Here is a 25102-nt window from a genome sequence, read left to right on the forward strand (position 1 = left end):
CACCCCTCTCTCCGCTTTTCTACGCGCGCGCTGGGACTTCCGAAAGCCCGAGAGCGCTCCGGCCGGTGATTGGCTGGAGCGTCGTTAACTATTCATGAGGGGGCGGGCCGGGCTGGTTGGCCTTTGTTAACCAGAGAGGGCGAGGCCTTAGGGATTTTCGCTGCGGGCTTCATTGAGCGGTGTTTGGTAACCAGATTGGGGTCGAGATGTCCTACGTCCCGGGCCAGCCGGTCACCGCCGTGGTGGTGAGTGGTCTCGCGCGGGCTCCTCCTCGTCTTGGCTTGACCCCACTTTGCAGATAGGTAAACTGACACCTCAAACACGTTGGCAAAGCGTCGAGCCCGGGTCTCCTACAAACCCGCAGCCAGAGCTCCGGTTCCCGCTCTGCCGGAGCGGAGCCGCGGTCTTACCCAGCCATGCAACAGAGATGGCTGGGACCCAAGCGCCTCCTGAGGAGCCGGGATCGAGGTCAGACCCCGCGCACCAACGCCGCCGCGTTGGGCTCCTCTCAGCCGGCCGGGGCAGGGAAGATTGAGGAGAAAGGCCCCTGCTATGGGAGTCTGGGAAAGCGCCCACTTCCCGGATCTGTGTCCCCAGCCGGGCAGCCGCGGGTGGCGGGCGCCGGCCCCGAAGTCCATGAGTCGCAGCCTCTGGAATGAGGAAGTGCTTCCTCCGCTCCAGCCGGCGCCGCCGCCCAGAGGGAGACTTGCGGGGTGGAGGTGGTCGTGGCCAACATAGCAGCCCCTCCCCCCTCCCCTGCGGCCTTTCCTTCTCAGACCCATCGCCGCCCGGTCCAGAGTGAAGGCTCATACAACTGGTTCGATCCTGCTCCGAACGTTCCCTGGAACCCCAGCCCTTGGGGCAAAGCCCAGGTCCCCTACCTGGCACTTGGGGCCTGAGGAAACCCTTTGGGGTCAGCTCAGGCCCCTGTCTCCTCCCTTGGCTGGTCTTGGGTGCCAAGTGCTATTAGAATAGGCAAAGTGAGGCTGGGACATTAGACCCAGATACCAATGCCACAGCTGGATGGGGCCTGGAGGCCCACTTTGTGGCTAAGGTGGGGAAATTGAGTCCCAGAGAGAAGTCTGGTCATGCTCAGTCGTGTGAAGAAGGCCTCAGGAAGGAGCCAGGTCTCTGAGAAGAAATGCCTGCTGGACAGGGCACGGGTCAGGTGGAAGTCCCAGTCCTGGGGCCCTGGGACTGGCTGCAGTATCTCAGATGGGCGTGTTGGGGACTCCTGCAGTCAGGTGGTGTGACCAGAGAGCCACTGATAAAGCTGACACGTGAGGGTCAGCTTAGAGCACCAGCTCAGGCCTGGGCTAGGAGGAGACATTGTTGGACCTGCTGACAGCTGTCCTCAGCTTCACCCTGGCTGCACCAGCCTGCCTTTTCCAGCTCTCTAGCTGCCCCAGAGAGAAGGGGTCAGGTTTGCTCCTTAGCTGGAAAAAAGGGGTGCAGGTGGGGAACCAGAGAGGGGCAGTAACCTGCCTGACCTCACCCAGCAAGTCAGTGACGGGGCCTTGTCTCCCAGTCCTAAAGCCTGTACTTCTTTCTGATCTTAAGGGTGAGTCAAAGGTGCGCAAAGGTGTGTGTCAGAGGAGGCAGAGGCAGGCCTGGAGGAGCGCACACGTTTGCGCATGAGGACCTAGGTCCAGTGGGCCTCAGGTGTCACGCTTCCCGCAACCCCCTTACTGCAGGTCATGACTGGTCCCCGGGCCTTCCTCAAAACCCTAGGACCATGACCCTCCAATTCTTCTCACACTAGGAACACATCTGAATTTGGTGGGTGGGGTCTGGCCTCTCCCTCTTGTGTCTTGGATCGGGGATGGGGGTGGAAGAGGCTTCTTCCTACCCTGTGCCCTCTCCCATGTAGTTAACATTTTGAGAATGTTAAAACCATTTTGGCCTCTCCTCTGAACTCTGGCTCCATAGGCCTGTCTACCCTCTGGACACCTGCCTGGATGGCTCCTGGCTCTCCAGCTCAGCATGCTCCTTCTCTTCTCGGGTCCCCATCTGGGAGATGGTTGTGTTCAGCCAGGCCAGGTGGCCAGCCAGGAGCTCGCCTTGGCTCCTTTCGGCCATGAACAGTCTGGAGCCTGTTGATCTCACTTCCTAAGTAGCTCATGTCCCCTGGCCTCCACATCCCACCTCTGTGAGACATCTGTTCCCTTACCGACTGCCTGAGTGGTCATTCTAGCATCACACCTGACCATGATCTACCATTAGGCCTGACCCCAGCCCTACTCCCGAATTTCTGAGAGCTCCAGTGGGCCTAGAATCAAGGTTAGGTGGCCAAAATCCTGGTCAGCCCAATGCCTGGTGCTCCTTTGTGAAGCCCCTCAAGTCCAGATCAAGTCACCTTTTGCTTTGTGTTTTTCTTCTTTCTGTTAAAACTGTCAACTTTTGGGGTGGGGCAGTCGGTGTGGCTCCCAGCATCTGGTGACTGGAGGGTGGCTGCTGAGGGCTTTGAAAGGAGCTTGGCACAGATGGGGACCACAACCTCAGAGTATGGTGGGAGAGCCCTAGGCCCCTCCTCCACCTCCTCCACTGCACAAGAGCAGGGCCTGGGGCTTAGGGAGACCCCCCCCCTCCCTCTGGGCCAGTCTCCTGGGCCTGCACTCCCTAGCCTTCCTGACCTGGGCTCAGCCTCATCTCACCTCCCAGTTCCGGTCCTGCGCTGTACACTCCGGTCTCTGGACGTGTATCCATAGCACCTTCAAGCCTCTGCTCCTGTTCCTTTGGCCATGACAGCCTTCCTCCTTTCTGTGCGAGTTTGATCTCTGCTTTTCCCGAGCATCTCCGGGCTTGCCCTTGACAGGGCTGGCTCAGCAATCCGAGCTGCCTCAGCAGAGTGCCTGCATTTTTTTTCAGGGCCTGACCTCTCCTGCCCTGTGTGGTCCCTCCCCTGGGACGTAGGCCCTCCTTCAGAGCAGCCAAAGCACCCTGGCTCTTGGGCCAGGAGGGGCTTAGCATGTGTTGAGAAGGCTGGTGCCTGAGACAGAGGAAGCTGGGAGAGGTTGGGACTGAGGGTTGTGTGGGTGGGTTGATGTGGCTGAGTTATGAGTCTCAACCCCCCAGCCTGCCAGGCTGGTGACCAGCTGGATTCCTGAAGGAGGCCCTGGGCCCCACCCCCGTGGCATGGCTCTGAGCCTACCCAGCCGCCTGAGGCTGCTGCAGGGGACACAGACCACATTTGCTCTCCATACCCACTCATCCCCAACTCGTTCTTTATCTTTGCCAGCAAAGAGTTGAAATTCACAAGTTGCGTCAAGGTGAGAACTTAATCCTGGGCTTCAGCATTGGAGGTGGAATTGACCAGGATCCCTCCCAGAATCCTTTCTCAGAAGATAAGACGGACAAGGTGAGGAGGACTAGGGTCTGGGGACCTCTCTGTGAGGCACAGAGGCCTGAGATGGTAGGTCTCTGCTTCCTGGGCCTTTGTGGAAGGAGCAGACCTCATCTCTCTCAAACGGTCCTAAGAAGGTCCAAGAAATGATCTGGTGGGAATAAGTAGGGGTGGGCCTCCCAGCCCTCCCAGCACTAGGAAGCCCTACTCGGACAGAGCCCAGGAGGCTAGCAGCAGGGGCTGTAGCATCCATGGGGCTGCTCTACTTGCCCCTTGGCTGTTCGACACAGCTTGTGCTGGGGGATACTGGGTGCGGGACAGACAGATGGCTAGGAGTATGCCATGCTGGGCTTTGCTCTGTGGATAAGAGGCCAGTCCAGTGACCCCAGTGCTTGACTTGGGCTGTCTCTTTCCAGGGCATTTACGTCACACGGGTCTCCGAAGGAGGCCCTGCAGAAATTGCTGGGCTGCAGATTGGGGACAAGATCATGCAGGTAACAGATGTCCCAAAGGAGGAAAACAAGGTTTGGGCCAGAGGGTCTAAAGCACTTGGGGGTGGTGGGGCTGCCCCCGCCTGCCTCCCTGGGCACCTGGGAGAATCACCGAAGTCGTTTTGGAGCCCATACTGGCGTCACCCCCAGAGGAGGCTGGCTCTCCGCTGTGTAGGCGTGTTGAGGGGTGCTTGGCATCGCCCAGCCCGGGCACGTCAGCTTGGGAGACCCAGGCCTCCCAAAGCCCGTCCTACTTTCAGATCCCAGAAGGTGGCGAGCTGAGGTGGGCTGTGTTCTCTCCCTGGGCCAGGTGAACGGCTGGGACATGACCATGGTCACACACGACCAGGCCCGGAAGCGGCTCACCAAGCGCTCGGAGGAGGTGGTGCGTCTGCTGGTGACGCGGCAGTCGCTGCAGAAGGCTGTGCAGCAGTCCATGCTGTCCTAGCAGCCGCCAGGGCCCCCGACTCGTGCCTGCCCGCCCTTTGTACAGCGACACCACTTCCACGCTCTGTCTGCCCCTCGTCCTGGCTTCTGCTCGTTGCTGGGCCCCCGCCTAGAAGGGCAAGAGCTGGTCCCAGAGGCCTGACCTGCCTTCCCCTCTCCCACCACGGGCCCGAAGCTCTGGGACCAGCTCTCTCCCTTGGACACGGAGGATTGGAAACAAGGGCCTGGAGCCGAGTTGGAGTCAGTCCCCAATCTGTGACCAAGGCTTGGTCCCCAGACCCTGCTGCCGGGCCACAGCAGGCGAGCAGGGGGCCCCCCCCTTCCTGAGAGCACCATGTAGCTGGGAAACGCAGGGCTGGGCACTGCTCCCCGTGTCTTGGCTCCGCAGTGCCTGTGCCCCATGCTTTTCCCTGTGTTTCCCAGCGGGGACTCGACTCACTGCCAGAGACGCTATGAAGGTTTGTCCAGATGGAAGCCAGGCAGGCTCACAGCTCACCCCGTTGCACTCCCGTCCCCCAAGGGGTGCGGGCCTCCCCCGGGTTCACCTGCGTATAGGATTCAGATGAGGCTTGAGGCTGACATTTCAGGGCAGTTCTCAGGATTGCCATTTTCCTCTATGCCTTTGGGTTTAACGTTTGTATTTTTTTTAATCACAACTTTGATACAAAGTGTTTTTATCGTACTCTTTGAAGATGTCAGTTCAACTTTCGAATTCGGCTAATGCACGTCTGGGAATCACTCTTAGCAAGGGAACCAGCCTTGCTTTGGTTACTGTGGAAAGAGGGCAGTAGGAAGCCACCCCACGTCTTGTGCCCAATAAACGGTGCTGGAATTCATTCATCAGAGGTCTTCGCTGAGGCACGAGGTAGGGATATTTGGGGGTGAATTGTGAGAGAGCTTTGGTTATAAGGCTGGCTGACTTGGCCCCTGCTGCTCTGGACAAAGCCCAACTATCCCCAAGGCCGCTGATGCTGTGCTTGCCCAGGGCCGCCCGCGTGGGAACGTCTGGGAGTACCTTCACTGAAACTGGGCCAGGAACCCCCAACTTCCCTCGCGTAACCTAGCCTCAGCTCCTATTGGGGAGGGACCTCATGGACACCAAGGGACAACATCCACCCCCTAAGACTCTTAAGAGCATTCAGTTTAGCACAGCCAGGGATGCAGCCCCAAATGTTTCCAGGGGCTGTGACCTGAGGAGATGCTGGGGAGCGCTGAGGCCTTTGCTTGGCCCAGCACTGGCTGCATTACCGGCTCTGGGAATTGTTGCCACTCGTGGACCCACCCACCTAGCACTGCCAAGTCAGATTTTTGCAATCTCCCACCTTTAAAGTGTGGTACCCAATCACAGACTGGGTGGCCCAAATAACACAGGCGTGTGGGCTTGGTCAAGCTGCAGTTTCTGCTTTAGGGAAACAAGATCCTAAGTTCTTTGATACTTATACCTGGCTAGAGGATCTGGAAGACTTCCTCCCCCACGTGCCCTTAAAGACCTCATGCAACCCGTGCTCACCACCACAGCCTAAGTGCTATGCCCTTGGTAATGCAGACAGGGTCCCTGTGGGACCCCCCTGGCCCTGAGCAGGTAGGCATCTTGTACCACCCAACAGAGCTCCCCTGATGAAATGCCGGGTCGGCATGCAGCCACCTTGGAATCAGTGAACTTCGAAATCCCACGCATTTCCTTACACGAGTGACTGAGCCTGTCTCCCTAAGCCCCAAGGACTTGGTTCTGAAGCCAACACCCCTGCCTCCTGCATCTGGTAAATGCTCAGTGTGCAGAGGAAATCAATCAGGTTTAATTAAGGACAGAAGCCCCTCATGTGGATCTCGTGGTTAACAACTACGAGAGTGGACTGACAAGCTCATGGCAGGTACAAGGCACGTCCTGGGACCCTCCCCTCCCCTCCCCTCCTCCAAAGGAAGGACAACTGCTTGGAGTGGGAAAGGAGAGGCTTTGGGATCAGGTTGGGCCCATAAGGATTGTGTGAAGTGGTCTTAAGTCCTTATCTGAGGCTCCTGAACAGCCACAAATTGGTGAGTCTCAGGTAGGTGTCTGGGGAGGGAAGGGGGCCTGTCCTCCCCAACAGGGGAGCTGTTTTCACCACCTGGCAAGTCTTAACAGGCGTCTAAGGCACAGACTGGTGTGTGTGTGTGTCCTGTACTCCACACTCAGGGTAAGGAGCAGTTGGAGGGGCTTGGGGCCTGACTATGGGTAAGTGGAGACAGGCAGCAGCAGAAGAAAGTAAGCCACTCACTTCCAAAACATCCCTCTGAAAAATCCAAAAGGCTCGTTAGTGTGATAAGGATCCAGAGAGTACTGGATGTGAGCCCGGGGTTCTGAACCAATCTGTTGGGTACCTCAAGGCTCAGAAATACTGTTTCTTTACCAGAGCCTGGCCTGGGCCACCTGTGATTGCAGTCGTGGAAGTGGATTTATGTAGAATGAGTGTCAGGACGGTGAGTGCTCAGAGAATGCAGCCTTCAGAGGAGGCACCCCAAGGCCTAACCCCAAAGTCCTAGCCCCCCTGCCACCAGCACCAGCACCTCGGGTCTACTGGTCATGGCACCTGGCTGCTTGGTCTCTGAACACAGCAGTGGCAGCAAAGCACCCTTGGCTCTCCCAGCTGCAAGGTCAGTCCTTCAAGCTGCTCCCAGAAACGCTGGTTGCTTGGGGCCAGGCCTTTGGCTCCAAGCCCAGTGCTCAATCCTGCCTGGGACGGCTGCCAGAAGCCCTGTGTGCTGCCTGAAGCCTTGAAGAAAACAGAGATGCAGCATCAAGATGCAGGAGGGCCAGATGCCTGGCCAGCAAGGCCTGGGAGGGGCTGAGACCTCTGGGGAGTCTGGGAGGGGCCGCCAGTGGTCTGGCCGTTAATCTTGGCACACAGTCAGGTGTCTATCCCAGAGGTAGGTTCCTCCCCGGCCTGGAAGAGTCCTGGACGAAGCCAGGCTGGTTCAAGTTTAAGGAGTTTGGCCCTGAGGAAGAGAGTGCTTCACATGGAGCCAGCCCGGCACTCCAGACGGCTTCTTCAGCCTTCCTGGTGGCAACTTGCCCACCAGGGCCCAGGGCTTGGGCTGTTTCTGCTGGGTCCCTGGGAGCTAGTTCAGCTGGTCATACCCTGGTTTCTTTCTGTACAAGCAGAAATGCTGGATGAAGAAGACAACATCGAAGAAGATGGAGAAGATGCCGAGGCCAAACTTGGTTGGGTCTCCAAAGATCAGCGTCCACTGGTCTGTTAGCAGCCAGAAGGGATGGGATTGGTTTGGGATTTAGGTTGGCAGCTCCTGAAGCAGCTGGAGCACGTGGGGCTGCGGGGCGGGGGGGGCGCGCGGGGGTGCTCATCTGCCCAGGAAACCACAAGTCCTCTAGCTGCCAAAGCCCTGAGGTGAGCCTCACCTTGGGGGCTGGGACTGGCTAGGATTCCCCGAGTGGGGGAGGGGTGGTTTCCAGGAAGCCTGGCCCCGCCCTGTGCCTCTAGCCCGCCAAGTGGGCGGGCCTGCCGGCTGACTCACCGTTGTTGTAGGACTGGAGGAACATCTGCAGGAGGCTGAAGCTGCCCCCAGTGAAGTCCAGAAGCACGTTGCCAATGCTCCAGCCCTCGGTGCTTTGGTAGTAAAAGTTCAAGTAGGCCTGGGCCAGACAGATGGAGGGCGGTGAGGGGGCTCAGTGGCGGCCTCCTGCACCTCGTGACCGCGCTCCAAACAAGAGCGGCTCACATTCCTCCCACTCACGCGCTTGGACCTCAGCTCCAAACACACAGTGACCTTTGGGCACAGTTTGGGCGGGTCCTGGGGTCTCATGTGCGTGCTCAGCAAACAGAGCCCCCCTCCTCCTCTCCGCGCGCCCCCCAAACTCCAGCACAGGGGTGGGGAGCTGCTGCCTCTCCATCGTCTTCAGCCCTCCCTATCCTGGCTTTCCAGCAACTCTGATTTTTCTACTCACCTTCGAATGGAGAATCTCCCCAAACTCAGCCTGGACTGAATTCATGTCGTGCTTATGAACATGGCCTGGGAGTCCGATGGCCTGGTCTGGAATCCCAGCTCCACCATCGGAGGAGCTATGTTACCCTGGGAGAGTTACTTGAGTTTTCCCAGCCTTAGTCTCCCCGTCTGCAGAGTGGACTTAACTCCCTCCTCAGCCCTGGTTGGGCTCTAGGGCCTCCACCTCGGGCTTCCCAGGTCCAGCCCACTCGCACATCACCCCTCTTCCAGCTGCCAGTGCCCTCTGGGCTTCTCTGACTGTTGACCTGCCTTCCCACCACCCGGGGGGACGGCTTGGCCTCTGCAGTGGTCTTCTCCCAGTTAGCCACCTGTCAGTTCCCCTCCTTTTTCCTCTCCCACCTCTCCAGTCCTGGACGGTTCCAAACATCTCTAACTGGGGCTCCTGCCTCCCAGGTTTCCCGGGCACAAGCCTTCCCATGCTCAGGGACTGAGGCCCCACTTCCCCCCAAGCCTTCCCCCGACTCTGAAGCTGCCTTCCCAAGCACCCTGGGACCTGGCCCCGCCTTCCTGGCTTCACAGTGCTCCGCGGGCAAGGTCTTCTCTGCCTGTGCCTTTGTGCAGGCTGCCCCGGCCTGGAGCGCCCCTTCTCTCTTGTCCACAGACCTGAGTCCTGCTCACCCTTAAGCGGATGGCTCTGTTTCCATGCCCTCCAGGGTACTGGCCCTGACTCTGGCCAAAATGCTCTCCTTCCTGGGCCCATGGAACACAAGGTTCCCTGTGCTGGGAAGGCGAGTTAAACGCGAGGGCCTAGATTCAGCCTGCAGTTGGCAGTTCTTCTACACCTGACCCTCTCTCGGGCCATTCCGCCTGTGAGGCAAGCTATGTTTGACTCTTAAGCTGTGTCTGACCCAGCTCTGAATAGGACTGTTTGAGTACTCGAGGGGGGGTGCTGAGGGCTCACAACGAGGACCCTGAATGGTGGTGGGTTCCCCCCTCCCACCTCATCTTCCTGGTACCCTGCTGTGGCTCGTCAGGGTCATCAGTTGTTGGTAATGGGCGGTGGTGGTAGGGTGGGGGGCAAAGGTGAAGTCATTAGAAAGGTGGGGCTGGAGAGAGATGGGAGTGACCTGCACAACCCTTGACTCTCAGAGCTGAGCATGAGTCAGAGAAGCGGCCACTGACTTCCCCGTGGGATTCCTGGCCCCTGGGAAGAGCAAGTACTGGTCACAGCCGGTTTTCTGTGAGGCCCCACTCCGGCTGGGCTTGCCAGCCTCCTCCCTGTAGTTTTCCATCCACATTTCACCCCGGCCAGAAGCTGCCCCAAGGGAGCCGGGTCCAGGGTCTGTGTCTCATCCCTCTCACGCTAACGGCCAGACCCTGGAGGTACCTGTGGAAAAGGCGGGCAGACCCTGGAGGTACCTGTGGAAAATACTTGACCAGCGTCACTGCCAGCTTGATGTAGGAGAAGCAGAAGAGAAACTGCAGCCACGTGGTGGCCCTGACCGCGGCTGTGATCAGGGTGATGAGTGTGAAGAGCCAGGAGAGCACGAGGAAGCTGATGGCCAGCCAGGACACCCGCTGGTTGCCTCGCTGAGGACGAGACAGGGAAGGGGAAGGGATGGGTGGGGTGCAGAGAGCCCAGCACCAACTGCACCTTGTCACCATCGGGGTCTCTGGTTCCATCCTCTGGGACTTGAAGAGCCCATCTGCTTCCTGTTCCCATGTTGTAGAGCCGGGTCCCTCTCAGAGCCCACCAGGAGTGAAGGGTGCTGGGGACATGGCCCCCATCACGCTGGACGCCTGGCACCTCATCTCGGCCCAGGCTCCTTCCACGACCCGAGGGAGCCTGATTGGCTCTGGAATCTCTTTCCCAAAAGCAAGCCTCCCTCATCTAACCTTCTCAGCAAAGGGTAAGAAAACCTAGAAGATTCAGGAAGGTGGGGGCCAAGCAGCTCTGGCCGGCCTTGTGTGTGGGAAGAGAACTCCCCAAGGGAAGTGGTGCACCCACAGGGACGGGAAAGGAAACAGTAGCATCAGCGATGCCCTGAACACGCACGAACTCACGACGTCCTCCTGCTGAGACAGCAGACGGCCCTCCAGCAGCACAGCTGTGCCCGGGCTCCTCAGCCCGGCCCCCAGAGCCCCCCAGGGCCTCTCCTGCTCCCTCCACTGCCACCCTGGCCACCCCATCTGCTCACGGTCCCTCTCGCTGCTCCCTGGCCTTCACAGTCCTGTCCTCCGGCTGGGGTGCCCCACCCTGGCCCTCTTCCCCACCGCCATGGGAACGTCACTCATCCCTCAGACCGCAACTCAGTGCCCTCCTTCCCCCTCCTCCCTGGCTGAGTCGTGGGGCCCACGAGCTACCTGTGCTCTCCCTGACCGCTCAGCTCTCAGCCTGCTGGGCCATCACTGCCTCCCTCTGTGTCCCTCACCCCAAATCTGGGGCGGCCTGAGGACTTGGGCTTACGGGGTGTTCCCTGTGCCCAGCGTGGGGTCTGGATAATAGGCCAGCAGATGTGAGTGAACAGACACATTTCCCTTCTGGGGGTTTCCATGTCTCCTGTAAAACGGCAGGTATGGGCAGCAGGTGCCACCGGGTGTTGGCCTGGGCAGCGCAGGCTGCGGCGGGTGCCAGGGTCACTGCTCACCTCGTACAGGAAGCACTGCACCGTGATAACCAGGGTGAGGGCGACCGCGTGCAGGCTGAAGAAGACGTCATTACTGTCCACGGGGTTCACGCCATTGGGGTATTTGAGGAGAAACTGCTCCTGTTTGGGAGTGGGGAGAAGCTGGGGGGTGAGGGGTGGCCAGACCACCGGACAGCTTGGACTGGGCTGTGGGGGCGAGCAGGGCCGTACCTTGATGGAGGGCACCCAGAGGAGGCCGATGTTGAACACGCTGTAGGCCACGAAGCCCATCAGGTTCAGGGCCACGAAGTCAAAGCTCAGACCCACGACACTGAGGAGGGGGGCGGGGGGACGGGGAGACAAAGCAGAGCAGGGGGTGAGACTGGGGGCCGCCGGGGGCTGGAGGGGACAGAGCTCCCAGCACACAGGAAGGAGGGCCTGGCTCCCTCAAGGAGAGCACAGTCCTCAGGTCCCTTTCCATGCCACCCCCAATGCCACCGAACCCCACCCTCCTGGGATTGTCTGGAGGCTTCCTGCAGAGAGGAAGCGCCTCCCTCCCCGGTTCCCAGCTCAGCAGCCCCTCAGAGGCCCACGTTCCTTGGTGGCCTAGGCGTCCTTGGTGCATGACGCCTGGGCCCTTGTCTTTAAAATCAAGGTGGGCCGGCTTTCGTCTCTGAGGCTGAAGGATCCAACTCCTGCACTGGGGCACAACTTGACACTAATTCCTCCAGGGCTCCATGGACCAGGAGCCCGGCAGATTCAGGTGGGCTCCTCCCACCCAGCCCCTTCTCCACTTCCACTGAGAAGCCCCATTTTGTTGCTTTCGCAGGGAGGGACTGAATTGCACAAGAGACCAAATGCCCAGCACTGCAAGTCCTACATAGGCGCTTAGAACTTTCACATCAGGCCACTTTTAAGAAAGGACAGGAAGAAAGAAGAGCAGAGGGGTAAGTCAGAACCCAGGCTGCCCACAGGCTCGTTGGAACGCCCATCCTACCGGCCCCAGGTGAAGCTGCACGTGAAGCCCCATGGGTTACCTTTTCCGCCTCCAGTTGGTGATCACCTGCGGGTAGAAGGAGATGGACCAGGCCACAAAGTAGATCCAGCCGATCACCTGGTTTATGATGCTGACGACACTGCTGTGGATCACGGAGAAGCGTATCCTTGGGCTGGAGAGAATGTGGGGACCGGGATGAGCTGGGGCTGGACTTCTGGAGGAAACCCCATGTGCCAGCACCATCCCCCTTTTTAGGGCCCACACGGGCGGAGGCCAGCCTACCTGGTCTGGTTGGAGTGATTTCCGTGCAGGTAAGTGGTAACTTGTCCAACATTTTGAGACGTCACTTGAAAAGAGGAATCTGTCACGCCGGGAGGGACCACAACCTGTTAGGAAAACTGAATCAGGTCCAGCGCCCCATAGTTATTGGGACCCCAGCTCCAGGCCATGCACTAGGGAATGGAGGGACAGGTCACACACAGCCCCTGCCTTCTAGGAGCTTCCTAACAGGAGGGAGAAATGTTGGACTAATCAGCCAGCTGGAACCCCCATACATCAGTGTCAGACTTTCTGAGCAGGAGGGCCCTACCCTCAGGCCCTCCCCTGGCTTATCTCTGAGAGATGGTGGGAGGGTCCTCTTCATCTCACTAGCCATTCTATCTCCGGCAAGTTATTTGAGCTCTGATCTTGGTTTGCTTATCCGTAAAAGGGGATAACACAAGTGTCTACCTTACAGGGTTGCTCTGAACGACATAATGTCCATAAAGCTTACGGCACCGAGCCTGACACGCAGCAAGCTGTGAAGTGTTTACCATCACTACTACCCTACGATGACTGCTATTACCTCTACTTCCGTTACTACGGACGGCTCTTTCCAGATCCACAGAGGGATGTCTGCCCCATGCCCAGCCTGGCTGCCAAGCGACAAAACAGAAGAGGTGCACACACCAGACGCCCGGCAGGGAGCACATCCTTACCCACATTTCTGCCCAATATTCATCGAAAGCTCTGCTCCAAGAAACAGTACTTGGAGGCCTACCTGCAACTTCTGACCTCCCAGTCATGCTTCCTGATGCTCTCAAGTCCCGAGTGTGGCAGGGAGTGGGATGATACCTTTACTGAACCACACTGTCCCCCTGCCCCCATCTCTTTGTTCCCTGGATGATGCTTCAGGGCCCGCCTTCCACTCATGTTGTGGGCACTGTGAGGATGTGGCTCACTGGATTGCAGTGGCTTCTTCAGGGACCCTTGAACACTGTCTCTCTGCTCTTATCCCCAGAAATCAGGGGGCTTTGGCAGGACAATTGAAATGGTGTAAGTGGCTGCTGCAAAGCCTGGGATCCAATTCGTGGCCAATGTCTCGTGAGCTACATCTTCATGACACGTACAACTCTTGGCTCTTTTACTTTCCCATCCTCATTTGTTCTTATTTTTAGCAGATTTTCCTGGCAACTGTTGTTTGCATATTTCTAAGTGGCCACCAGGTACCTTCTAGAACTAGGTAAGAGGAAAATCTTCCAATTGGAAATTAACTGATACAAGGCAGAATGAAATCATAACAATTGCTTTTAATCTTTTTTATTAATTTTTATTTTGGGCTGCGTTGGGTCTTCGTTGCTGCACATGGGCTTGCTCTAGTTGTGTCGACGGGCTTCTCATTGTGGTGGCTTCTCTTGTTGCAGAGCACGGGTTCTAGGTGTGCACCCTTCAGCAGTTGTGGCACGTGGGCTCAGCAGTTGTGGCTCACGGGCTCTAGAGCGCAGGCTCAGTAGTTGTGGCGCATGGGCTTAGTTGCTCCGTGGCATGTGGGATCTTCCCGGACCGGGGCTCGAACCCGTGTCCCCTGCATTGGCAGGAGGATTCCTAACCACTGTGCCACCAGAGAAGTCCTGCTTTTCATTTTTTTAATCAATAAACTTTATCTTTTAGAGCAGTTTTAGGTCCACAGCAAAATTTATTGCTATCTTTTTTCTGAGTGCTTTCTTTCTATGTGCCAGCTGCAACCCTACTTGCTACTTGCTACTGCTTGCTTTTAATCTTACTGCTTTTAATCCTCACAGCCCTGTCAAGGAGACATTATTAACCTTCTGTCCACAGATGAGGAAACTGAGATGTGTCGGGGTGATGTACCTCACCTGTGGTTCACAGGGCAGGCTCCTAGACCGCCTGCCTGACCCCCAAGTTCTACCCAGTGGTTTCCAAAGGCACAGGGAGTAGACAGGAGTAGTTAGAGAAAGGGATGCGTCAGGGAGGCATAAGCCTGGAAGAGTGGGCTGGTGCCCAGACAGGTCATTCTACACATGAATCTGCCACCATTATGCTAAAAATAAAATAAAATAAAATAATTGAACTAGGGACTTCCTTGGTGGCGCAGTGGTTAAGAACCTGCTAACGCGGGGGACACGGGTCCGAACCTTGGTCTGGGAAGTCCCACATGCCACGGAGCAACTAAGCCCGTTCACCGCAAGTACTGAGCCTGCGCTCTAGAGCCCGCGTGCCTAGAGCCCGTGCTCCACAACAAGAGAAGCCACCGCAATGAGAAGCCCACACACCACAACGAACAGTAGCCCCCGCTCGCCACAACTAGGGAAAGCCTGTGCAAAGCAACAAAGACCCAACACAGCCAAAAATAAATAAATAAATTAATTAAATTAAATTAAATTCTTAAAAAAAAAAAACTGAACTATAACATAGGTGCAGAAAAGTGCACCCAGCACCCAGATCAAGAAATGGAACATTTCCAGACCCCAGAAGCCGTGTTCTGTTCCCTTTTGGTCACCGCTGATCCCAAAAGGAGACTACTATTTTTTTTTTTTTTACTATAGGAGTATTTTATTTATTTATTTGTACAGCAGGTTCTTCTTAGTTATCTATTTTATACATATTAGTGTATACATGTCAATCCCAATTCATCCCCCGACCCCCGACCCCGCTTTCCCCCCTTGGTGTCCATATGTTTGTTCTCTACGTGTGTCTCTATTTCTGCCTTGCAAACTGGTTGGGAAACCACTCTTCTAACACCATAGATTTGCTTTGTCTGTGTTTGTACTTTACACACAAAGAATCATACAGTCCAGGCTTTTTTTTTTTTTTTTTTGGCTTAATGTTATGCTTGACTTTCACTTATTTTTAAAAGATTAATCTTTCCCTTAGATGTTTGACCCTTAAACTAAGTGATCAGTGTCCATTCCTCAGAGTCTAAATTTGATCTGTGGATCAAGCCAGACCTCTGAGGGCTAAGTACCACAACCTGCTCTTAGAACCAACGGCTTTTCTTACCCTGCAGCAGGCCTCATATCCCGGGGCAGGAGGGGGAAGTTGTAGGAAATGGCCCTATGAGATGAGACTCCCCTCTCACTCAGGTCCTTTAGGTAGATGCTCTTTATCTGATCATGAGTCAATACTGTTTGCTTGCTAGGGGGCTCAGAGCTGATTTGCAGCTCATTTCTACGACCACACAGGGCCTCATGCTGAGCCTCACGGCTATCAATTTCATCCCTGTGTTCATCTTGTCTGGTTTCTTTTTTCCCCCTACTGATTTGTTTTAAAATCAAGTTGATTGGTAATTGGCTCAAAACCTTGGTAAGGTGGAAGCAGGGTATGTATTAACAGATAAATGTATAAAGACTATAAATAGTCATCACTATTATATCAGACAGCCTCTGGCACTGGTTTTTGGAAATAACACTCATCCAATGGGATCTCAGAACAGTGCTTTGCAAACTTTAATGTGGACCCAAATCATCTGGGGAATCTTGCTTATATGCAGATTTTTAATCAGTAGGTCTGGGATAGGGCATTTCTAAAAAGTTTTAGCGGGGAGGGATAAATTAGGAGTTTGGGATTAACGTATACACACTATTATATATAAAATAGATAACCAACAAGGACCTACTGTGTAACACAGGGAATTACATTCAATATTTTGTAATAACCTATAAGGGAAAAGAATCTGGAAAAGAATATATACATAAAGAATATATATACATATGTGTATGTATAACTGAATCACTTTGCTGTACACCTGAAACTAATATAACATTGTAAATCAGCTATATTTCAATTAAAAAGAAAATAAAAGATTTTAAAGCAGAGACAATGCTCCTAGTCTGTGGATGCTCTTTGGGCAGCAATGTCTTAAAAAAACATCTTAAGAATTTCTTCTACATTCTCAGAACCATTTCTGCCTCAGATTTCTTACCATCACTTTCCTAATTCCATCTACATAGCATAAAACGTCCATCCTCAAAGAGACTAACAAAGCCCAAATCTGAGATTTCTAGAATAAGAGGACAGGGGCAGCCCACGGTATAAAAACAAGGTGGCCTATTTACACAAGCACTTAGTTAAAATGTGTTTTGTTAACCAGTAGTTTTCTGCCCATCAGTTATGATTCATTACTTACTTCATCAGGGAGCTGAAGGATAGTAACGTTTTTTGAACGAAATGTAATTTCAAAAGTGATCACCAAGGTTGCATTTAAAGGACGCCTGTGGAGGACAAGAGTCTGGTTACTGCTGAGAAGTTGTACTCCGTGAGATCTCAACCAGCCCTCTGGATTTCACAGCAGGCCTGTCATTTCTCAAGCAATTAGGGTGAGGCACTGCTATGTGCTTGGCCCTGGGGGGTTGAGAGGTGGGGTCCCTGTGGCCAGTGAGAACATGAGAAGGTGGGAAACTGGCTGAGTGCCACATGAGGTGTCCAGAGGCCGACAGGACCGTGGCATCTGCTCTGGTGGGAAAGGCTTCTGAGAAGGGTCAGGTGGCAGGGAGCAGCATCCCCAGAGAGCAGTGAGATATGTCTGAGTGGGAGCAGCCCATAGGGACCTCAAGTCTGGGCTTAGAGGCCTGGAGTTAATTTGGAAGGTGGTGGAAAGCCGCTTAAGGATTCTGCTGAGGGGGTGATGTGTCAGATTTACAAGGTGTCGATGTGCAGAAATGGCAGGGATCTGGGGATGGAATGCGGGTCGTTAGGGAGCCTTGGTTCCAAAGCTTTGGTTTGAGATCAGACATCCCAGGAGAGGTGAGGAAAAGGGAGAAGGGTAAAGAGAAAAAAATAACAGGGTTCCAGATCTTCATCTTGGGGAATTCTCATGGCTGGGAGGCAAGAGTTGGGCAAAGCAGGGAAGGATACAGAGGAGGTAGACTCTCTGGCACGGTCTGGACTAGGTCGGCACCCTCGTGCGGGAACCAGCAGAGGGCAGCTAGAGAGCCTCTCAGATGAGCCTCAGCAGGAGCGCTGCACAGTGGGATCCACCCTATGCAGTTGGATGTGATCTCAGAAGCACTGCCAAGCGACTTAGCTCCTTGCCCCCAACCTTCAGGGCTCTCTTCAAATATTTCAAACCTTGGAAAGGACCACTTGGAAGTCTGGCATCAACTGCTGGTCACTCAAGGACCCTTCTCACCTGGGGAAAAGGCTCACGTGTCATCCTCTTCCCACTGGAGGCAAGGATTCAGCGGTTGGGGAGAGAGAGACTTTGGGACCTCGGTCTGCAGCCTAGGGCCGCTGCCTTTCTTTTCCTGGCTTGTCTTAAAGTGAAGAGGCAAGGGCATCACACTTTAAATATGAACAGACTGAGCCGGGGGTCAGCCCTGACCCAGCTGTGGGGCGAATGAGCTGGGCTGAGGACAAAGCTGGGCCTGGGAACTTACGGGAGGGAGATGCTGACGTTGGTGGAGCTTCCATTTTCCAGCTTCACGGTGGGAGGAACAGAGAAGTTGACCATGGACTCTGGAACGACCCAAATCAGAGGCATGAGTCATGAGGTCAGAGAACTCAGGCCCACTGAGACGCTGGGAGGAGGGACCCTGACACTTGAACTTGCGAAGTCTGATTTATAACCACCTCTATCCCCTAGGCAGAGACTCTGAGATTCTGAGGGGCTAAGTAAGTGATGGGACTGGAAATGTCCTTGTTATGCTCTTTCCCCTTCTGCTGCCAGAAACAGAGGGAGACACAGGCCTGAGGAGATGCTATAGCTTCCTCCTCTCCCACCGATGAGCTCTGAGGGTCTGTAGGAGTCACCCAGAAATAGAAACCATGGAGCCCAAAAACTGGTCCCAGTTTTTGGCCCAACTGGCCCAAAGGAAATCAAGCCACAATCTGGGACTGGAACACGTGGGCTTAAACCACCTCTTCAGATGGAAAGCACAATGGTTTCCTCTGTTCATGAGCTAAGCTGGCCCTGCAGAACCGGTCCTGTCCCTTCCTGTAGTCTCAGAGAGACACCTGGGGCCCAGCTTACCTGTTTCTAAAGAACTGCCTTTGGGCTCCTGTACAAACCCAGCTCACCCTATTCATTGATCCCCTTCCAGAGGCTGACTCTGCTGGGGACACAGGAGAGACTGGTGAACAGTAAACAGTTTCACTATGGGAGATTTCTTCTTGGCATTAAGATGCTAACTCAAGAGGTAAACAGATAGGCCTCGGGGGTGAGGGAGGAAGCAGGTTTGGGAAGCCAAACACTCCAGGGCAACTTGGCCACAGACCAGGAGTGAGTTAGCTTCTCTCTGACCTCTTCCTGTGTTCTCTGGGCGGCCCCTGCGCCCCAGGCATGCATCTACTTCACCTCCCTCACCTGAGGGCCTTCGCAGCCTAAGGTGTGATCGTGAATCTAGACTGGGCTGGGAACGGGGAGGCGGGGGGGTCCACAGGGGAAAGCAGGTGCTCAGTTTGATGAAGATGGTCCTTGTGTGGGTACTGGCTACAGGTGGGGCCCAGGTCTCCCTCTCCCTCCAGGTCTCCCCAGACCCCTCAAAGGCAGAGACGAAGACCTGAAATTTTAGATGCTCAGGTTGGAAGGAAACTTAAAAGTTCCCTAATTCAACCTCCACTGTCTGAGCCCCTTCTCAGTCCTCCTACCTAGTAGTTTCTCTTCCTCTGCCGGACACCTCGGCGGGAGCGGGGGAGGGGAGGGGGGTGCGGAGAGTAACCTCATCTCCTCCAAGGGAACCTGCCAGCCTGAAACTTGCACGCTGGGGCCTGGCTCTGTGACCCAGGCCCTCTCAGACCCTACCTGAGCCGCCTTGTCCAGGCTGGCCTGCAGGTGGATGCAGATGCAGGCTCTGGCCAGTGCCTGCAAGTCTCCAAGCTGATTCCCACAGTCCGTTGCAGTCCCCACCCTGGCCCTTGGGAGGCCAAGCTGCTCAGAGCAGAGTAGGATGGTCCCCACCCACCACCCCCTCCTTAGGTGTATCCTTGGGGCCTGGAGGCAGCTCTGCCCCTCCTTGTTCACACTCACCCCTCTCATAGCAGCCCGAGGCTCTGTTCTGGGCTGCACAGCTGAGGTAGGAGCACTTAAAGGTCCCTGCTGTTACTTTCTACCTAGAGCCTGAGGACCACATCAGATAAGCAAGACCCTGCCCAGGACAGGGATACTGAAAGTGATGCCAGGTAGCCACCCACATTCTGGGTCCCTGGGGCTCTGCTGGGACTGTGGTCAGGGTGAGTGGGAGATCCGCCGCATGGCCTTAACTCTTCCTGACTTTGCATTTTAAAAGAGGAGGTTGTGAGCTCTCAGAGAACCGGGTCAGGGTTCAACCACTTCCCCTCACTTAGCCCCAAGGAAGATGGCAGCGCTCAGCAGCTGCGAGACTGGGCTCTGGGCCACACAGTTTCCTCCTGGTTCTGTCACTTCCTCGCTGTGTGACCCAGAGTAAGGTACTTAACCTCACTGGGCCTCCATTTCCTCACCTGCGAAATGGAGGGCACAGCACTCCCTCCCTCCCAGGGGCACTGTGAAGATAAAGCGTGGTGACGCCTGTGATGCAATTTCCACACAGCCTGAGTGCGAAACAATTGCTGGTGACTATTCTTATCATCATGTAAACCCTGCAGGACATTTTTTAGCCCAAGATGGGAGGCAGTTAGGAAGCTGGCATCATATCATATCCTGGGAAAGCATGTTTTAAAGCTTGCCCCAGGGCAGGAGTCTCTGGACACCACATCCGAATAACCAAATGAGTCTTGGTGAGACTACCTGAAGGTTTCCCCAAGGAGAGTCTTTGCATTTTAAAAACTAATCCTTATTGGCACATCTTCCACTATGCCTCCCACCGCACGCCAGCCACTCTGCTGTACTGTGAACTCCCATTCTCTAATTACTATAACAGTGAGAGACGGGCAACGTGATCCCTATTTCGGATAGAAGAAAGTGGAGAATCCCATGAGGGCAAGTGTCCTGCTCACACAGCTCAGAAACGGTAGAGGCAAGATTTAAACCTAGGCCAGCCTGGTCCAGCGCAGGTCCTTGCCACTAGGTGGCAGCACCTCAAGATTCCACCCGAAGAAGTCAGGGGCAAAAAACTCTGAAGGCAAACGATCTCATCACTGGTCCTCTATTACCACTCCCGAAAGCAGAGACAAGTTTGGGAGAGACTTCTACCCTCTCTGGGCCTAAGTCAGCCCTCTGTATAATCGAGTGGTGGCAGTTGGATTTTTTCTTCTTTCCTAGGGCAATGCATTAGCATGACTAATGGAGCTTTACTTAAAGCGGGCCAAGGCTCATGTACACACTTTTGGGCCTTAGTCCCAGACAATATGATCCGGCAGGTCCGGAGTGGGGCTCTGGCATTCGTATGGAAGAACACCGGACTCCATGATGTTCTTTCTTTCTTGGAAGAAACCTCTTCTCGGAAATTGCTTACCCACAAGGTGTGACTACAAGGTGACATGACTGATTGTTTAACAAACCTGGAAGAGCTGATCAGATGACCTGTGTTTTCTCAGAGACTCAAGAGGCCAAATAATTGGAGCAGTGCACCCACTGCGTGTGGCTCTTGGGAAGCTTTGGCCAGGGTTTGCACAGCTTGTATAAGGTTAATTTGGAAACTCTAGTTGGGGTTTTAAGATGTATTTGATTTGTTTTTGGCTGTGCTGCAAGGCTTGTGGGATCTTAGTTCCCTGACCAGGGGTTGAACCCAGGCCCTTGGCAGTGAAAGCACCGAGTCCTAACCACTGGACTGCCAGGGAATTCCCAAGATGTATTTGATTTTTGACAACAGCCAGATAATCAAAATAATGGGCCTGGTGTCCTTGGAGGCTCTACACAGCTTTTCATGGAAGGAATTTCAGCAATGTTTGGGCAGTGGAGAATCGATGGAATGATACAGGCCTCTAAGGGCCCTGCTCTGAAGGTCACGCCTCACAAGGATGCACAAACTCTGACGTGTTTTTCGACAACCAGCCTGAATTCTGTGAGGCCCCTAGCCCTGCTTCACCCTGGTTCCTCGGTCCCTGTCTAAGGGAAGAGCTTTCTTATCATACCAGGCGATGCCAGGCAGGCTCCTCAGGTGTCTACCGCTTGGCAGAACCAGGTGCAACAAGGTGGCCACCTCACCTGCTTCTGCAGCATCTCCAGGACCCATAACCCTCTGTGAGGTCCACAGGGTGGGGACACAAGCTCTTCTCTACAGATATTATCCCAGATTTTCAAAGCTCCATAGTTTGATGTTGGTGATACAGAAAAGGGAATAGGGACCCCAGGGCAGAAGGCTAATTATCTGTGGAACCATCTGGCTCCCTGTAAAACTCCTGGACTCCAGACCTCGGTCTGCTCCAATCACTGGGTGCCCACCTAGCCAAGGGGAAGGCAGACACATGCAATCTGGATGGTCCTGAACTTTTGGCAGCAAACAAGTCAGGCTACTTACTCCATTTCCCTCTTTATCCATTTCTAAACTTACCACATTTCTCTATGAGCTTCAGGGGAAAAAGGATAAAAACAACCAGCCACCTCCTTATCATGTTCCTCGATTTCAATGAACTAGGAAGAAAAACAAACAGCAAGAGAAGTTCAGGTTAAAGTTGGATCAGCTTAGCAACAAGTGGACAATAAGCCACCTGGAACCATGGCACGGACAGTTCATAAAGGACTTTCACTTCACACCTGTGACTTCAATGGGCTTTGTATCACCAGCTTGGAGAAGGGGACCCCAGGGAGGACTTATCTTTCTTTGACATGTGGGGAAATGGGCTCAGAGAGGCTTAAGTGGGTTGTGTAAGGTCCCACCCTGAGGAAGTGGACAAATGCTGAATTTTTCCCTCTTCAACTGCTTTGTGCAACCTAGTAAACAGAAAGAAAGAATGCAGCCTTATTGGCTGGGGGTTCTTTTTTCCAGAAGATATTAAAACTGTGGTCAGATATTTGACTTTGTGAACCTATAAACCTTAAGGAAATTAACTTCATTTCCTGTCCTGGGATAAGCGTCTATGGGTTAATGCCACCAACCAACCCTTGATTAGGACTTTTTTGTTTGACAAGTGTCACTTCTCTGGGACCGGCAGGGATCATTCACAAAGGGGACCCAGTGTGGGACAAGCCCCAGATCAGCCCCGTAGCAGTTCATTTGTTAAGTGAAGGAGATGGGTTGCTGCATACCCATAACCCCCACGCACAACAGGTGAGCCAAGGGTCAAGATGGGGCAGGTGAGCGTAAATATCTGTAACTTGGCTTCCACATAATGCTTCAGTATACTGTGCTCTGGCCCGCCACCTGTGACAGCCTCTGGGGATTCCTGCAGACTGTTGGAGAGCCATGAGAGGTCCGTGTGGAAACATCCCTGCCCCCGCTCTGGTTTCAGTTTCCCCAAAAGGCTTCAAGAACCTTCCTGATACTCCCCTTCCTCGAAAAGGTCTCCCTGACTGCTTCAGCCTGCCTGACCTCCACTGCCCCTCCCTCTCCTCCAGGGGCCTCTCTGCCTGCTGCAGCTCCCCCGATCACTGGGTCTTATCTCAGGAGCTTTCCCACCTGCCGGCACCCATCTCCCCACTCTCTGGCCTCCTCTGGGGGCCTTGCCCTTGGCGCTGTATCCCTGTGCTCTCTGCCCCTCTGCTTTCTGTACCCTGACCTGCGGGAAATTGCTCTCCTGTGTATGTGGAATGACCCCCCTCTCATTCTTGCCACTCTCTGCTCTTCACACTTGATGTCCTCAAGCTCAGGATTCAGTTTGTTCCCCAGGGCAGAGTCTGGGTTTTCCTTGAGAACTCAGGCGCAGAATCAGGCCTAACCGGCTCTCTCATTCCACAGGATTGGAATGTAGACTGAGGAACTCAAATTCTTGGACAGCAGCAGTTCCCTGGTCCCAGATGCTGACACGCCTTGGAGGAAAGACATTAGGACAGATATAACGAACTTGAGAGATATGCGGTTGATTACAATGTTTGAAAAAGATCAGGTTAAAATTATACCCAGGGACTTCCCTAGTGGTCCAGTGGGTAAGACTGCGCACTCCCAATGCAGGGGGCCCGGGTTTGATCCCTGGCAGGGGAACTAGATTCCGCATGCATGCCGCAACTGAGAGTCCGCATGCCGCAACTAAAGATCCCGCGTGCCGCAACTAAGACCTGGCACAGCATGCATACATGCATGCGTGCATAAATAAATAAAATATTAAAAATTATAATTATACACAAAAACTAGTGTTTTGTGAATGCTACGAGATAGAAATGGAGAATTTCACCACAATGGGCTCTGTCTGGCATGCTGCTCTTCCTGTGTAAGTTCTATTAATATATTCTAGGCCTCACTCAGATGCCACCTGCTTCAAGAAGCCTCCCACTCCCAACCCCCTCCCAGGGGCAACCTGGGGTCAGGGGTTTCCTGTGGTGGCTCCACTTGGTTGGGTATCCGGTTAATCCTGTCACCTGTTGTACAACCTGGAACTCCCTGGATCTTCTTCTCTTGGAGAAGTAAAACCGATAGTGGCAAGGAATGTGTGCCCTGGAGAGTGACTGCATAGGTTTGAACCTGAGCTCCCCATTTATTAGCTGTGTGACTCTGGGGTGCTGCTTAACCTCCTCAAGCTCTAATTTCCTAAAGTGAAAACAGGGACAGTGGAAACTAAATCATAGGACTTAAATGAAATGACACGTTAAGCACGATTTGTGGTCCTTTTATCAGCAGTATTAAAATTTCAAGGGGGGCTTCCCTGGTTGCGCAGTGGTTGAGAGTCCACCTGCTGATGCAGGGGACATGGGTTCGTCCCCTGGTCTGGGAAGATCCCACGTGCCGCGGAGCGGCTGGGCCCGTGAGCCATGGCCGCTGAGCCTGCACGTCCGGAGCACAGGCTCCGCAACGGGAGAGGCCACAACAGTGAGGCCCGCGTACCGCAAAAAAAAAAAAAAAAAAAAAAAAAAATCAAGGGGAAGGGGTTGGTAAGAAAAAAAGGTTGAGAAACAATGATGTAAAGTAAATACAACTGTTGCCTAGGGCACTTAGCAGGTTCTCACAAGCCTAGGTTGTAATTTTCCTCAACATTGTTGAAAAAGGCAGGGCCCAGTAGTCCTCCCTTCCTCCAGCTTGAAAGGCCCGGAAGGCGGGGACGGGTCTCGTCCTGCCCACTCCCCCGTAGCCCAGCCCGGCGCTCAGCACCCCAAAAGGAGTTCCTGACGTGGTCCTCTCAGTGTCTCCCCTCTGCCAAGCAATCTGCAAACTCTGCGACCCAGACTCAGGCAGCAACTAAGCAGAAAGCGGGGAAGGGACGCTAACCTGCACTGGAAGAGAGCCTCCCACACCACCTCGGCAGCCCGGTGTCCCCTGCCTCCACTCACTACCACCCGAGCCCTTCAACCCGGGGGCTGTCCGGTGCCTCGAGGCCGGGACTAGTGGCCAGGGAAGGAACCCTGGCGCGGCTGAGGGAGGCTGGATGCGCGGCAGGCTGCCCAACTGACTTGCTGTGCCAGTCTCTAGGCCTCAGGGGGTCCGCCTGGGAAATGAGGCAGGGGGATTGTCGGAGCCGCCTCGGCTCTCACCTGAGGTCCTCTAGGCTCAGGGGACCGACGAGACGGGACGCAGGAGCCCCTTCGGACTGTACCAGCTTCCTCCGGCCGGCTTGACTTAATGTGGGGCGGACCAGAAGTCACCTGACTCGAGCCACCTGATCCGCGGAGTACAGGTCTCGGCGCGATGCACCCTGGGAGCTGTAGTTTTCCCGCGTCTCAGCGAGACAGTTTGGGGGTGGGGAGGAGCGGAGGGGCTCAGGCAACTTGGCAGGCATGGGGGCTCGGATATGTGGGAGGGTTAAGACACTATTAGGGTCACAGAAGCTCTCGCATCCCCCAGCGAGACTCGGGGTATTGGTACTTTGGTGAGCAAGGCCGAAGCCTCGGGCCACATCGCAAACCCTGACCTGCGGGGCGGGGCCTGTAGGTTCCGCCTTCCACCGCGGCTCCGCCTATAGCCGGGGCCCGTCGCTCGGGCTGCGCGGGACTCGGCCTCCCTCAACCAATGGGAAGGCGAGAATTCGTCGTGTTGAG

At 54.8% G+C, this 25102-nt stretch overlaps 2 protein-coding genes across 6 annotated transcripts; one reads left to right on the forward strand and one right to left on the reverse strand.

Moving 5' to 3' along the window:
- The first annotated feature begins 113 nt into the window (after positions 1-113).
- TAX1BP3 (Tax1 binding protein 3) lies at positions 114-5117 on the forward strand. The gene is made up of 4 exons (XM_082605365.1): positions 114-245; positions 3239-3358; positions 3760-3837; positions 4145-5117. Exons 1-4 carry the CDS (start codon positions 207-209, stop codon positions 4280-4282), a joined length of 375 nt encoding a protein of 124 aa, XP_082461491.1. The 5' UTR covers positions 114-206; the 3' UTR covers positions 4283-5117.
- A 940-nt stretch (positions 5118-6057) lies between these two features.
- On the reverse strand, positions 6058-24727 carry CTNS (cystinosin, lysosomal cystine transporter). Of its 5 annotated transcripts, XM_082605361.1 has the most exons (13): positions 24599-24727; positions 22856-22945; positions 21734-21910; positions 21531-21610; positions 17499-17577; positions 16250-16334; positions 12127-12230; positions 11885-12016; positions 11079-11178; positions 10869-10988; positions 9640-9810; positions 7792-7909; positions 6058-7511 (listed from the first exon to the last, which is right to left on the reverse strand). In XM_082605361.1, exons 4-13 carry the CDS (start codon positions 21589-21591, stop codon positions 7378-7380), a joined length of 1104 nt encoding a protein of 367 aa, XP_082461487.1. In that variant the 5' UTR covers positions 21592-21610; positions 21734-21910; positions 22856-22945; positions 24599-24727; the 3' UTR covers positions 6058-7377. The 5 variants fall into 5 exon arrangements, with proteins under 5 accessions (XP_082461487.1, XP_082461489.1, XP_082461490.1 ...); XM_082605363.1 differs by lacking the exon at positions 22856-22945; XM_082605364.1 differs by lacking the exon at positions 21734-21910.
- Positions 24728-25102: the final 375 nt, after the last annotated feature.

The sequence above is a fragment of the Mesoplodon mirus genome, assembly GCF_964341445.2.
Source record: "Mesoplodon mirus genome assembly, chromosome: 18".
In the NCBI taxonomy this organism is placed as follows: Eukaryota; Metazoa; Chordata; class Mammalia; order Artiodactyla; family Ziphiidae; genus Mesoplodon; species Mesoplodon mirus.